Source organism: Schistocerca cancellata, chromosome 4, assembly GCF_023864275.1.
Source record: "Schistocerca cancellata isolate TAMUIC-IGC-003103 chromosome 4, iqSchCanc2.1, whole genome shotgun sequence".
NCBI lineage: Eukaryota > Metazoa > Arthropoda > Insecta > Orthoptera > Acrididae > Schistocerca > Schistocerca cancellata.
The window spans coordinates 535,091,377-535,105,143 of record NC_064629.1 but is presented as its reverse complement, the minus strand read 5'-3'; the positions used below and the strand labels follow the sequence as shown (position 1 = coordinate 535,105,143).

Here is a 13,767-nt window from a genome sequence, read left to right as displayed (position 1 = left end):
CACGAAGGACGTAGGAAACCGCCTTCTACGTATCCAATATTTTTCGTAGTTCTTGAACACCTTTTTGAAATTTATTTAGTTTTAGGTTACATTCAATAATCAACGACTAATGACGAAGTCCATATCTGCTCGTTGAAATGTATTTCAATTGAAAACCCGATTTCCAAACTTATGTCTTACCATAATACAGTATATTTACAACCTTCCGATGTCCCTCGGTTTCTTGCACATATACAGTCGTTTTCCTTGCCTACACGGAGTTGGTACGTTAACCTGGATTTGGCAATGTGGTCAGGGCAACACTATTGAGCAAATTTAGAGAACATGTATTTGAAGCTGATTGCAGAATGATTCCACTGACGCCAGCACACACTTCGCGTAAAGACCACGAGGATAAGATACGAGAAATTAGGACTCGTACGGAGGTATATAGATAGTCGATCTTCCCTCGCTCTGTTTGCGAGTGGAAAAGGAAACGAAATGACTAGTATTGGTACAGGGTACTCTCCGCCACGCACCGTACGGTGGCTTACGGAGTATGTATGTAGACGCAGGTGCCCTTCCTATCGACAACCCTTCCCCCCTCCCCTCTCACCAACCCTTCGGACAGAATTTATATATCCTATCTGACTGCTTCAAGTGTCATCTCATGTGAAAGTATTTTCGAAGCGTCTGCGAATCATGTGAATGAGGCGAGAAGTGGGTACCAGCCTGGTAATCACCTAGCCGGATGTAGGAAACCGCCTTCCACGTATACTATATTTATTGCAATTGCTAAACAAAGCATTTTAAACGGTTAAATCCTGCTCTGTGCAAAATTCTACCATCCGTTTTCCCCTTTCGTTGCTGTCCCGCAGACCGTGTCAAATGGCTCTGAGCACTATGGGACTCAACATCTTAGGTCATAAGTCTCCTAGAACTTCGAACTACTTAAACCTAACTAACCTAAGGACATCACACACACCCATGCCCGAGGCAGGATTCGAACCTGCGACCGTAGCAGACCCGCGGTTCCGGACTGCAGCGCCAGAACCGCTAGACCACCGCGGCCGGCTACAGACCGTGTCCTCCAGCTATTTTTCCTTCTCTCTGTTTCCACACTATCGAATTTCGGTCTCTGCAACAATTAAAATGTTCTTTTCCTCAGTAATATGCATATGTATTTAGCTTTTCACACTTTTTCCAGTGTCTTTCACATCTACGGAGCCAATAGGCAAGTGTACCTCCACTACTTAGGGGTCGTGAGTTTTTTACTATTTTGCATATGATAATCCGACAATATGTAACAGACATTCTGTGACTGGCAGTTTTACGGATTTTGTGCAAAGAAATTCGTGGTTACATCTTCTGCATTATCGTACACGTGTTTTTTTTGTATTTCTTTTTGAGTACAGTAGTCATCAGTTCAAAAGAACAGAAAGAAAAATATGCTCTACATTGATTAAGATCTGTAAACTGTGGGGAAAGGACATTACAAGGCTAAATCGCACAAAGACTTCACATCCTGCACATCAGTGAAATGGAAACATGATACCAATAATAAGTCAGAGCCCAAAAGAGGTGCATATTAAAGAAATAGAAGAAACGTATGAGAAACCTTTCGTTATGTGTTAATGAGGACAAAGATATTGACCTGTATCAAAGTTTCTCCCCAAGTAAGTAGCTTATAATGATTTTAATAGCATTGCATTTCGCGGCTGACGATTGCGGAAATTCACAAGAACCTCAGCAAATCTACATAGATGATGAAAAGCCTGTGATGAAGATCTGGCTATGGAGAATATGTGAACACCATTTCTATAGAGTCTATCTTAGTATTTTTGAAGAAGTAAAGTGCTGAGCTGCACCTCATTAACAAATTATTTTCGAACTTAATCGATTTCTGAACCACAAATCCGATCTACATATATTAATTGTTGGATCACCAATACGATTATGTCGCTTGCATGTTAGATGATGATATAACTGATCTGGATGCTTTTTGATCCAAAAGGTAACATCTGAAGACAACATTAGTAATTTCAAAATTCACGTTATTCTTAAGTTAACTGATTTATAAAGTTGCAGCTGTTTGATAGTTCCATTGTTTCCAATATTTCACAGCTGCGGGATCTGCCTGCTCTTCAGTCATATCATTGAGACAGAGAAAGTATCTAGCTTAGTACCTTACCCACAGCTCCACTAAATTAGAATATAACAGATATACAAGAGGGGAGTCAAGAGGTAATACGCTACGTAACTTAACTCAATTCTGAGACTTCATCGTTATAAAATGGGAACATGGTGGCAATGTATGAGTTTACATGTCTTTTCAGGTAGCCATTTTTTCAGAAAGAATGGGCATAAATTTCATTTCTGATTCACCTAATGCTCCGACAAGCATTAAAAAAACGTACCCATGTTAATACACTTTATCTTATCTGTGATTTCGGTGGCGCCATTTCCATTACAGGAGAACTCGTTTAAAAAGGTAATAACATACCTGTACCAGCAACCTCCTCGCTACTCAGTGAACATTCATAATGATGCCAGTGATCATCAGAATCAGTTTGTCTAATAGGTTCCGTCTGTCAAACTGATCCTTCAGATCCAGACTAGACTAATGTTATGTGCGTTGTTTTGAATGAAAGGTCAGCACCATCCAGGAGGTCCGCCCCTGGTAGCTGAGTGGTGAGGGTTAGCTGCCTTCTATAATAAAAGAACTGAGTTAATGGATCAACGATGAACTAAAACGGGTGTCTTGCGACGTCCGCCCTGAGCAGATGCAACGAACAAAATGAAATTAAAAAAAAGTGGTCTGTGCGACAGAGTATCAATCCTAAGGGACCGGGTTCGATTCTCGGTTGGGTTGGAGATTTCCTCCGCTCAGGGACGGGTGTTGTGTTCTCGTAATCATCATCATTTCATCTCCATTGAAGCTCAAGTCGCCGAAGTCGCGTCAAATCGAAAGACTTGTACCTTGCGAACGGTATACCCGACGGGAGGCCCTGATCACATGACATTTATTTATTACCAGCCAGGAAAACTTAAACCAAGCTATTTGCTGCTACAACTATATTACATTTGTTGTCATAATTCATTCTATGGAAGTTTTTCAAGATTATTACGTGTTTAATAAAATGTTCAAGAACCATGAGTGCATATAACAGCAGTCAAGTAAATCTCATCCCTGCATAATGAACAAGTTTTAGGCTTCACAGAAGTTTAGCATCTGCATGACTTATGGCTTTCGTAAAAGTGGTATGCACGTTGAGAGGAAACGACACCGAAAAAACTTCGCAAGACGAGCTCACAACATCGTACAAAATATCAACTCCTAGGTAAATATGCTGCGAATTACATAATTATCGGTAACTAGTTAAGAAAGTTCTTTTGTAGTAAAACAGTTACAATGATTTTCAATGTTTCTGTGAAATTCTAACAATTTTTGAACGCTAAGAGTCATAACACAAAATATTCTGGAGGAAAAATACAACTGGTGATACAGAATAAAATGACATAGTAATTTAGGGAAAATGTTTATCAGTGGGACAAGGCTGGTCTTTCGAATTTTACGTGAGATAATATGATGGCAGTATGACGTACTAATCAGCTTAAAACATAATTTCATTAATTGCGTATCTAGATTATATGATAAAAAACTGATAACAAACGTGTCTACTAGCCACTGAAAGCATGCATACGATCCTAGTGAATCGTACGTTTTTACACGGCGTTCATATTGATAAAGTTCACCAATCTCATTAACTGACAATAAGAAAACGTAATTTGAAAAAAGAAAGTCGAAAAGAAGTCCCCATTCTTCCGTGATGTTATAACTGAATCTCACCTAATTTTGCTATGCACAAGTCAGAAAGAAAAGCAGAATTAACTGTAATGGAAAATTTGTACAAAGTGATTTACAACAATAACGTTTACAGAGAGAAAAAAATAAATAGGACCTGCAGTAAAATAGTTACAAACATTTCATTATAAATTTTGTGCACCAGTGGAAATCTGCCTGTTTTCCTCCAAGACAAGGATTTATTTAGATAAAATAAAGCCACTAAACTAAAACAGAATAAGTAATATCCTACATATAATGAGTGGTATTATACCGAATCTATACTAACATACTCAGAGAGTAAGTATAATGAATTCCGAACATATCCACTGTACGTGACAAAGCGCCCAGAACACACGGATATCAACGACCGGTGAAGGACACTGCGCCCCTAATAGCCCGCAATTCGTTTCTCATTCTGTACTTCAGGAACACGTGGACGTGATAACTTTTTTCGACAGAACGCTACTCACCAGAAATTTCACTGTTAATGAAGTTGTATCCACTGTAGATCCTCTCTATCGCTGTCTCCATTGTGAACTGTGATGCGTTGGGTCCAGTAAAGGTACTACCTGGAACAAGAGTAGTTTAGTTGTCTTAACACACATATATCTAGTGCTGTTGACCAACAACCTCCTAATATTGTCAGAAAACATTCGAGAAGAGAAAAACCTAATCAACTTCGTAATATGTGTGGAAATACTTGACAGCGGGCTATGCTCTAAATAAAATAAAAGCTTACGTCTGTCAAATAAAGGAATTTACGGCGACACAAATGCTGTTCTGATCTATATGTTCGTTCACTTTCTCATTGCCTTTCTCTTTGATCTTACTTAAGAAAACACAGTAAGAATGATATGAAGAAACTAACACTTACCTTGAGTCCGAGCGGTGGCGTTGTCAAAATGCACACAGAATTCGAAAGCACTGCACTCGGACTAGGATAGCTGAACGCTCTTTGTCCTAGAAATAGAAGAGAGTGGAAAACTATAAACGGCACTGCATTTAAATCCACGAGAAGTTAGTGTTGTTAAGTGTCAAGATATAGCAGGCTTGAAGGATACAGGGAGTTTGAGGTGATGCAAGGGATGGCAACCGCGACTAACCTAGATAGGAGCAGTAGTGACGAGTGGCGGTGGAGGGGGTAGGCGTAGTGGGGGAAGCAGCAGCTACTGACAGCTCATGAATTTCTTCGTTTGTGCTGTATGCACGTAGACACTCATGTCCGTTCGACATTGATGTAATGAATCACCTCACTAATCTATTGAGTAGGCTGGTATTTACTTTTGCGTTCTTGGGAGGTACTAGGTAGTGGCATTGTAAAGTTTGGCGAAGATCGAACTACCCGTAATGCCTGAGATATCGAATCTGATGGGAATTTAAAAAAGTTAGGAGAAGGGTTCAAGATAACGAATAATTAAAAATTAAAAATATGGATCAATATCACTTATAACACGGGCAGTGTGATTCCCTTATTGCGTTTGATGTGTAATCTGCTGGTGTTTTATTTTGTTTTTAAGATGACTGATGTCAGCTGAAATGAGATTTTCTGTTGAAATTTTGCGCAATTGCGTCAGTAAATAAATAAGTAAATAAATCCACTGCATAGCTTTACATGTAATAGTTATCATTTGAAAGCCCAATGGGAGTCCCTTGAAGAGTATTCGAAAGGCCGACACCTGTTTCTAATCAGGATTAGGAGAACTCAGAATTATTCAAAGCGTATTTTTAGTTTCTCATGTCACGAAAGCACGTACAACATTCGTCCATCGATTATCTGTGAGTAAAAATGAGATTCACTTAAACTAAAATGGGTTTGGCTGTGGTATACAGTAATAGATTACAGCTGATCGTAATGTCGTCTATTGCTCAGGAGTAGTATGTGAACTGCGAACAGCCGGCCGCTGTGACCGAGCGGTTCTAGGCGCTTCAGTCTGGAACCGCGTGACCGCTACGGTCGCAGGTTCGAATCCTGCCTCGGACATGGATGTATGTGATGTCCTTAGGTTAGTTTGGTTTAAATAGTTCTAAGTTCTAGGGGACTGATGACCTCAGATGTTAAGTCCCATAGTGCTCCGAGCCATTTGAACCATTTTTTTGAACTGCGAACAAACAGAAGTGAAGTATTAACCGAATAATCTAATAACAAGTTCTGAAACGTATTTTTAAATAACTAAACACATTTCCATAGTATTCAATTGCGTGCAATAAGAAAAATTTCCCCTTAGTATTCAGTGTATTTGATACATTGAGAGTACATATTTGTACATTAAGTTTCGTTGTCAGGTAGTTTACCGAAGAAAACTATTACGGTCGAGTACATCACAGTAATTTCGTTGGGGATGTGTTACTAGAATCAATTTTGTGCAGCCTGTTGACAAATTTCTTCAGCTTTTCACTTGATCGCTCTGTTGGTTTAGTGATTTGTGTTATGCCAAAAATGTTTCACACAAGGGACTCTGGGTGGTTTAGTTTGAATCCATAACTTACAGAAAATTGGCATTAGCGTTCCGACGGTATTGAGCGGAGTTTTCCGCATTCGTCTGGGCTAACGGTGAGGTGTTTGCCGCCGCCATTACCGAGGGTCTTGTTGAAAATGACTGGCATCTTTGGGCTGTTTCTTCCTGCCTGCGTATAATAGCCGGCCGGAGTGGCCGAACGGTTAAAGGCGCTACAGTCTGGAACCGCACGACCGCTACGGTCGCAGGTTCGAATCCTGCCTCGGGCATGGATGTGTGTGATGTTCTTAGGTTATTTAGGTTTAAGTAGTTCTAAGTTCTAGGTGACTTATGACCACAGCAGTTGAGTCCCATAGTGCTCAGAGCCATTTGAACCATTTTTTTGCGTATAGTACATAGCTCCTGTGTCATGCAACATATAATTCTGAGACATGGTGCTCATTTTATGCTGATGCAACATACTGGATGTACTGACTCGGTTTATGCCACTGCTGTTTGCTTTAAAGTCTGACTTCCGCATCAATGTACGTCAAAAATATGTCAATACCTATGCATCTTCAGTTACACAGTTGACGTTCTCACTAAGCAAACATGTTGTTCATAACATTAATCACAACCGTATCTTGACATAACAGCTTTGTCATCTTCATGTTGAGTTAAATTTAATTAACACGAATAAAGGAAGCAGAGAAGATTGTGTCAGCAACACAAAAAAAAAAAAAGAAGTAAAACGTACTTTACTACGGTATGAATTCCGTACCTAACAAACAAACCGTGACGTGATGTGACTTATCCTGGTCAGATATTTCCCCAGCCTGTTAATCTGAAAACACAACGATTTTTCTTGTATTTCGCAGCTGTTTCTTTTACAAGCGATTTCCGTGCTGAAATTTGTTATTGATAACGGAGGGTCTACGTCATTTAAACAAAGAAATTTATTCAGTAAGGGCCTCAGTGGCAGAAATAAAACTGAACACTAGTAGACACTTTTTACGCTCTAATGCTTAATCCGAGCGACGCGATGCAGTCGTTGAGGCACTGAATTCTTTGTAACTGAACTCTCAATTTCCCGTCCGGTCATCCAGACTGACGTTTACTCTGGTTTGTCTAAATCATCTGAGACGTGCTAGTTCTTGACATAAGAACACAGGCAGTTTCACTCAGAGCATTTTGGAATCCAAGCACGTGTTCCGTCTCATCTAAAATTATCGTTTTCTCTACGATTTAACGTGCAGAGTTCATATTTCAAACAGCTCAAAATTTCATCCCGGATGCTGACAAAATTTAACTGCTATTATCTTGTTGCTTTCTATCCGGTCTGTTCCCCAGATGACAGCAGAAATGAGTATTTTACAACAGGCTAAGGGAATGCGGTATGCCAAAATACTCTGTCCACTTATGCTTCGTTACGTGCACAATCAGTTTGGACTGTTTTGAACTCTCCCAAATTTCCCTGCTATGCTCCACTTCTGTGTATCTGCTGTCATAGCTAAGGACACAATGAAGCATTTTCTTCTCTAAGGCTTTCTCCTCAGTTTGAGCCTCCATCTACATTTCATAGTTATTGAAAGGCATAAGTCTCTTACATTCATGTTGAGGCATTATTTTTATTGGGGTTAACTGTTCGTCGTAACTGCTTATTCTCAACGTAGTATAATGAGTTTGATGTCCGTTTTCTTCAGCGCGTTTCAAGCAATTGAAGGTGATGCCGTCGAGAGTTATGTGGTCTGAAGATATCTGCATACCTCATAAGTCTGAATGGGGATTACAGCCTACCTTCTCTGTGGTGCAGACGAGACAACTTAAATGAAACAAAATGAATATAGTTAGTAATGTACGACAGTTAATTAGCTTCAGTTACCTTATTTATTTTGACTGCATAATTGCGGCCATAGTTATGTTATGATAAAAAAATACATGTTTCGACTTTCAGTAGTAACTCAAATGTTCATTGTTGATGACACATCCAGATTAACAGGACTTGTTATTCACATATTTGTTCTTAGGCGAAGGTTCTGAATAGCACGTATCTACATCTGCAGTGAGAAAATTACAATGACGTTCAAAAAGTAATGTAATCTGTTCTAATAGTATTTGTCCATCAGAAAAGAAGAGATTTATATTGTCACTGCTTTCCACATTAAATCGTAAATGTTCCTACAGTGTGTCCGAGAATGAGAATTATAACATACTGCAGGTAAAAAATCGCCTGATAGATGGGTACACGAAGGTCAGTTGCAGTCTTCTTGATAGCTGACTGAGGATAGGCTCAATTATAAAGTGATTAAAGTACATCGTCCATTTATCTCAGGAACAAGTAGTGCAAATTTTCTCTGGCTCTGCATGTGCTGTATTTCATCTGGTATTGACTATAACGGTCGATGAAAATTTCAAAAATTAAATGTCATTCCGAACTGCATCTAGACTGATGTAGCACCAAAGAAAACTGGAATTTTGATAGCTGGAACGAGACATTGCGCTGTTCTCACTTGATTATGTGATGTGAATTTTGAAGTACGAAAGTGTACGTAGGTCATCGTGCAAAAACAAAATTCGTTTCTAGAGTTTTCTGTGTTGGTTTGATTTACTTGAGGGGAAGCGAATGTACACTCTCGAAATAATTTGAATTTTTTGTCAATTCTCTGAAGTAACTAGTGATATTGTTCTCAACAGCAGTTTTTACAGACCAGTTCCTGTTTTTATTTTTTAAATTCAGTTTATTTTAACCATTGGAGGAAAAATCACTAACGTAGAAAGTGGGACACGTTGTGTACACCACACCATCTAAGGAGGTGGACAGAGATACTTATCTTTCCTCTGGCAAAAACCCTCAAATTGCTAATATCTAGGTCCACTAAACGTTTATATGTGTGTGAAGTTCACTAAAAGGAATGTACAATACTAAAAGGAATGCACAATACTATTCATACAGAGGTACAAAAATAGTACCTGCCCATAAAAATGTTCTCAGCATTTCATGACAACGTAACCAGTTTAATCAATTTCTGTATCAACTGCAAAAGTTGTGTCGCTGACACGATGATGAATCGCAAACAAATAAAATAGTACTAAAAGGTAAAACTTGCTTCTCTCTCATTTTCCTTTATTTTTCAATGAGGTCTTATTAACCTATAATAAATAATTGAACAAAAAATCTTTTTTGTAGTGTCCTAGGTAAAAAAAAACCACGAAAAAACGATGAAAGCGAAGCAGTAAGGAACGTGCTGCTTCTGCTGTTACGGAATGTTAATGAAACGACAGCACAGCTGCAGCATAGTGTTCGCTTCATGGCACGACAATTTCAGTAAAGACTTTCTACGAATATCTTAAAGTCGTACTAACTACCTGGCTTCTTAAAGAGAGCTGCGGTTTGCTGGTTCCCGGCAAACATGGTACGTCAGGCAGAGAAGGCCTGCTTCTAATGACCCATGTGTCTACCAGACGTGAAGCAATAAGATACGCGAGCGATTTATGGCAGCGGTAGTTGAGAAATGGAGCGCCGGCGCGGACGTCTTTCTAAATGGAGCATTTCCATTGGTGCTGTTGGCAATTTAAAGAAACCGATTTCAGCAAAGAAACTATTCCTCATATCTAGACATAACATACAATATACGAAGTCGCAGAAACAATAAATAAGATCTTTTAATTCTTCGAACTGACGACTCTTAACAACCTGCTACAAATATTCCAATTTCTAAAAAGTATTATAAACAGTAATCTTCAGTTATTTTCTGAACTTCGAAATTCGTTTCGTTATTCAAGGTGGAATATGTGGTCATAATGGTATTGATTAAATGTAATGTTTGTTCTCCTCTAGTGGCTGATAACGGAAATTTAGAACCTCTAGTTTCTGACTTAACAACGGTTTAACTGTGTAGTATGTCATTTTGCTGTATTATTTGAAACTGGGTGCTCATGTACAAATGCATTTACCTCATGGATTACCGAATGTAGCCTCAGAGTTGTATCGCAGATAAAAAAACCATAAAGGCTGAAGCCAGGTTCTGGTTTGTAACCCATACTTGCTAAGGACAAGCTTTCATATACCCAACCCAAAAGGCGATCATTATCAGGTGTGTAGTACGAAATGCGGAGAAAAACATCAAAATTTCGGTACAGGGACTTCTTTGATTTTGGGTTGCAGCTTCCATATGTAACTTAAAAGTCAGCAGTTCGTTATGATTTACTGCAGTCGAAGTTGACTTGCGCATTACTGGTACTGACACACACTCATCCAAAATGCTCGTTTCTCGCTAAAAATTCTGAAAAGCGAATGGAATTTTTTCCCAAAAATATTTGTTCTTCAGTTTGATTGTGTTCGGATCATGATCTACTCCCTTACATATGTAAAAGTAACTTTAAAACTCCAGTCATGCGAATGTATTTCGGTAAAGCGAAAGATAAAACGATAAGATTCATTTTGAGGTGTTGATCTTATTCTGCGGGCTGTTCGAAAATGGAAAGAGTCACTCCTAAAGACTAACAAATGCTGAAATGATAGATAGATTGAATGTGGAAATTATATAATATATAAATTATTTCTACTACAGTGCAAGAGGTTCCTGCGCTCATCACTATTCACATTAAGATAAATACTATTAAGTGTTGAGAACAGAAACGCAAATAATATAAGCTTGTTGGCTGTAAATATCCGTTAGGCACATTAGAAGTCGAGGTATCAGATATTTCTCATGTTGGAATATTTGATTCATTTGCTGGTGCGTTAAAAAAATCTGACAATGGCTACAGACAGTCAATTGAAAATGGAGAAGAAGCTACAAATGCACATTTAAATGACAACCTTGTAGCTAAGTCTGAGACATCTACTGCAACTGTTAACAAATACTGAAGATTAATAGTATGAAAAATAAACGTCAATTGCGGTAAAAAAATGCAGATTTGCTTAACCGTCGGCAACTAGGTACACTTCAGTGTCATCTGCAACATTGAAATACTGCAAAAAATTGGTAAACATTAGTGAGCCAATATTAAGGAAACGGAAAAAGCATTACTGAACAAATATTAGAAAATTACCTGTCTTCGTAATTGTTTTCTCAGAGCGTATAGATTAAAAAGGAACACGACAACTGAGATTTCCCTGCGAGACGTGTAAAGTAGCCATTACTGTCGGGTAAGATAGATTAGTCTTACACTGACTTTGTGTTTTGTGCCATACAAACAAAGCTAAAATAACTTTGTGTGTACGTTCGTATTATTGTGAAACAATGACACGACAAATCTGTCTGACTCACGGATGATGGTGGTATCAACGAGGAAGACCCTCGGGCTGAATAATATCTGTAACAGCCAAATGATTCACACAACTGTATGTACACATGAACTGTCCTCCTATGGGTGTAGGTGCTAGAGAACTGATTATGCATTAGTGTCAATAAGAAAAGATCAGCGAAATATTAGCACAAAAACTGGTTGCTACTCCGCAGTGTGTTGCTGGTGAATGTCCTATTATAGTTACGTCTGTAATGAGCTAACGAACTTAATGTATACGTTGGCTGGTGCTTATGGTACCATAATCAATTAAATGTAAATGTCGTGTCACTAGGGCCTCCCGTCGGGTTGACCGTTCGCCGGGTGCAAGTCTTTCGATTTGACGCCACTTTGGCTACTTGCGCGTCGATGGGGATGAAATGATGATGATTAGGACAACACAACACCCAGTCCCTGAGCGGAGAAAATCTCCGACCCAGCCGGGAATCGAACCCGGGCCCTTAGGATTGACATTCTGCCTCGCTGTCACTCAGCTACCGGGGGTGGACCGAAATAAACTTGTCCCTTCCCTATACCAATAACAGGAGTGGGAGTGACCGCACCCTCAACGCAGAGGTTACCATCGGCCATCAACATAGTGGTGGGCAGGAAAAGAACTGTATTCCCATATCCTCTTTCGATCAGAGAATTAATTCGCCCACAAGTTACAGTGTGCTATGTAGTTCAGTGATCAGCTGTTACGAGGTGCAATATGGTATTTACCACCATGCCTTGGCCTAGGCAAAAAATATGAATTCCAGAAAAAATATTAATCGTAGACTTCCAAAGCTGCAGGATTTTTTTCTATACACCTTGCTGCATGACACCTACAGCATCGATGAAAGATTCCACGTGAAATTATGGATAACTAATAATGTATTTCAAATAGTATTCTGCCAGACAAAGTCTGCAGGCGTAGTGAGAATAATCATCCGCACGAAGCGTAATTATAGTGAATGAAATAATCCATTGATGCATCTGCAAAAAATGTAGCTCAACAGCCCTTTTCCATTTGAAGAGTGCAGTTCCAATGAACGATTGTAACGGCTAAGCACTGATAATATAGGTACGGCGACATCTGGAAATATGATAAAATATTATACATTTCTGGAGATTTGCTCGAGAACTGCCGACTACATTACGAGGACGGTCAAAACTTTTTGAAAGAGTTATTCCCACTTGATGTTTGACATACAGTTAGTTTGCATAAGAATACACGTCTTAGATATATACTGCCTGTTATAATACAGATATCTACATCAAGTTACTTCTCTAAATAATTACGCAAGTTTAAAAAGCTATTCATGAGTACTTTGTTGTTAGAAATCTTCATAGGTTCATCCTCAGTGTGTTCGAAGGTGCAGACATGTAACCCGAAATACAGACTACTTCAGTATCACTCCCATACAGATGACGCCTTATCTGTATTTTTCGACATTTCAATCATACTGCCGTATTTGTCACAGCACGCTCCACTGATTATGTTCTTACCTATAGACTGCGTACTCGTACATCTGGAAACTATGATATTTCCCCCGAAAGACACTTTGACATAGAACTGTGTGTCACACTATATATCTTTTTATTTTTTCTGTAGTGGTAAACTACACATTTTCACATTTGATTAATTTTAATTTCTGACAATTACATTTTCTTTCTATCCCGGATGTTTTTATTTTAACCTCCTCCATATAAGCTTCTTTATTACTTCTGACTTCTTTCATTCCTGTTATCAGGAGCTACGATTCGCATTCACAACTGAGAACTATACAAAAGTTGACAAATTCCTTTGTCCCAGTTGTAACACAAAGCTGAAATTAGCCGGCCGCGGTGGTCTAGCGGTTCTGGCGCTGCAGTCCGGAACCGCGGGACTGCTACGGTCGCAGGTTCGAATCCTGCCTCGGGCATGGGTGTGTGTGATGTCCTTAGGTTAGTTAGGTTTAAGTAGTTCTAAGTTCTAGGGGACTTATGACCTATGTTGAGTCCCATAGTGCTCAGAGCCATTTTTTGAGCTGAAATTATTACTTCTAGTAGAAGCTATGGGAAGAAACAAACATTATAATACTTTCATTAATTCGTCACTGACGTGTTGTTTTAATATAATACCTTGTTCAAAACGAAATGCAATACAGCAGCGCTTATGGGTGGCATGGATTTTTAGTCTGTTTCCGGAGGTATGTGGCACCAATCGTCTGCGTTCAGGTCAGGCAATTCCGG

The 13,767-nt window shown here is 39.1% G+C and overlaps 1 protein-coding gene across 2 annotated transcripts in view; it reads right to left on the bottom strand.

Moving 5' to 3' along the window:
• Window positions 1-13,767, bottom strand: part of LOC126183545 (elongation of very long chain fatty acids protein AAEL008004-like) — a 144,775-nt gene that overhangs the window by 113,156 nt on the left and 17,852 nt on the right. The window contains exons 2-3 of one of the 2 annotated variants that reach the window (XM_049925616.1): window positions 4,701-4,786; window positions 4,297-4,395 (exon numbers count right to left, since the gene is read on the bottom strand). In XM_049925616.1, coding sequence (XP_049781573.1) covers window positions 4,297-4,357 — 61 coding nt within the window. In that variant the 5' untranslated portion in view covers window positions 4,358-4,395; window positions 4,701-4,786. Of the gene's footprint in view, window positions 1-4,296; window positions 4,396-4,700; window positions 4,787-13,767 lie in introns of those variants that run through there. The other variant, XM_049925618.1, reaches the window with a different exon arrangement.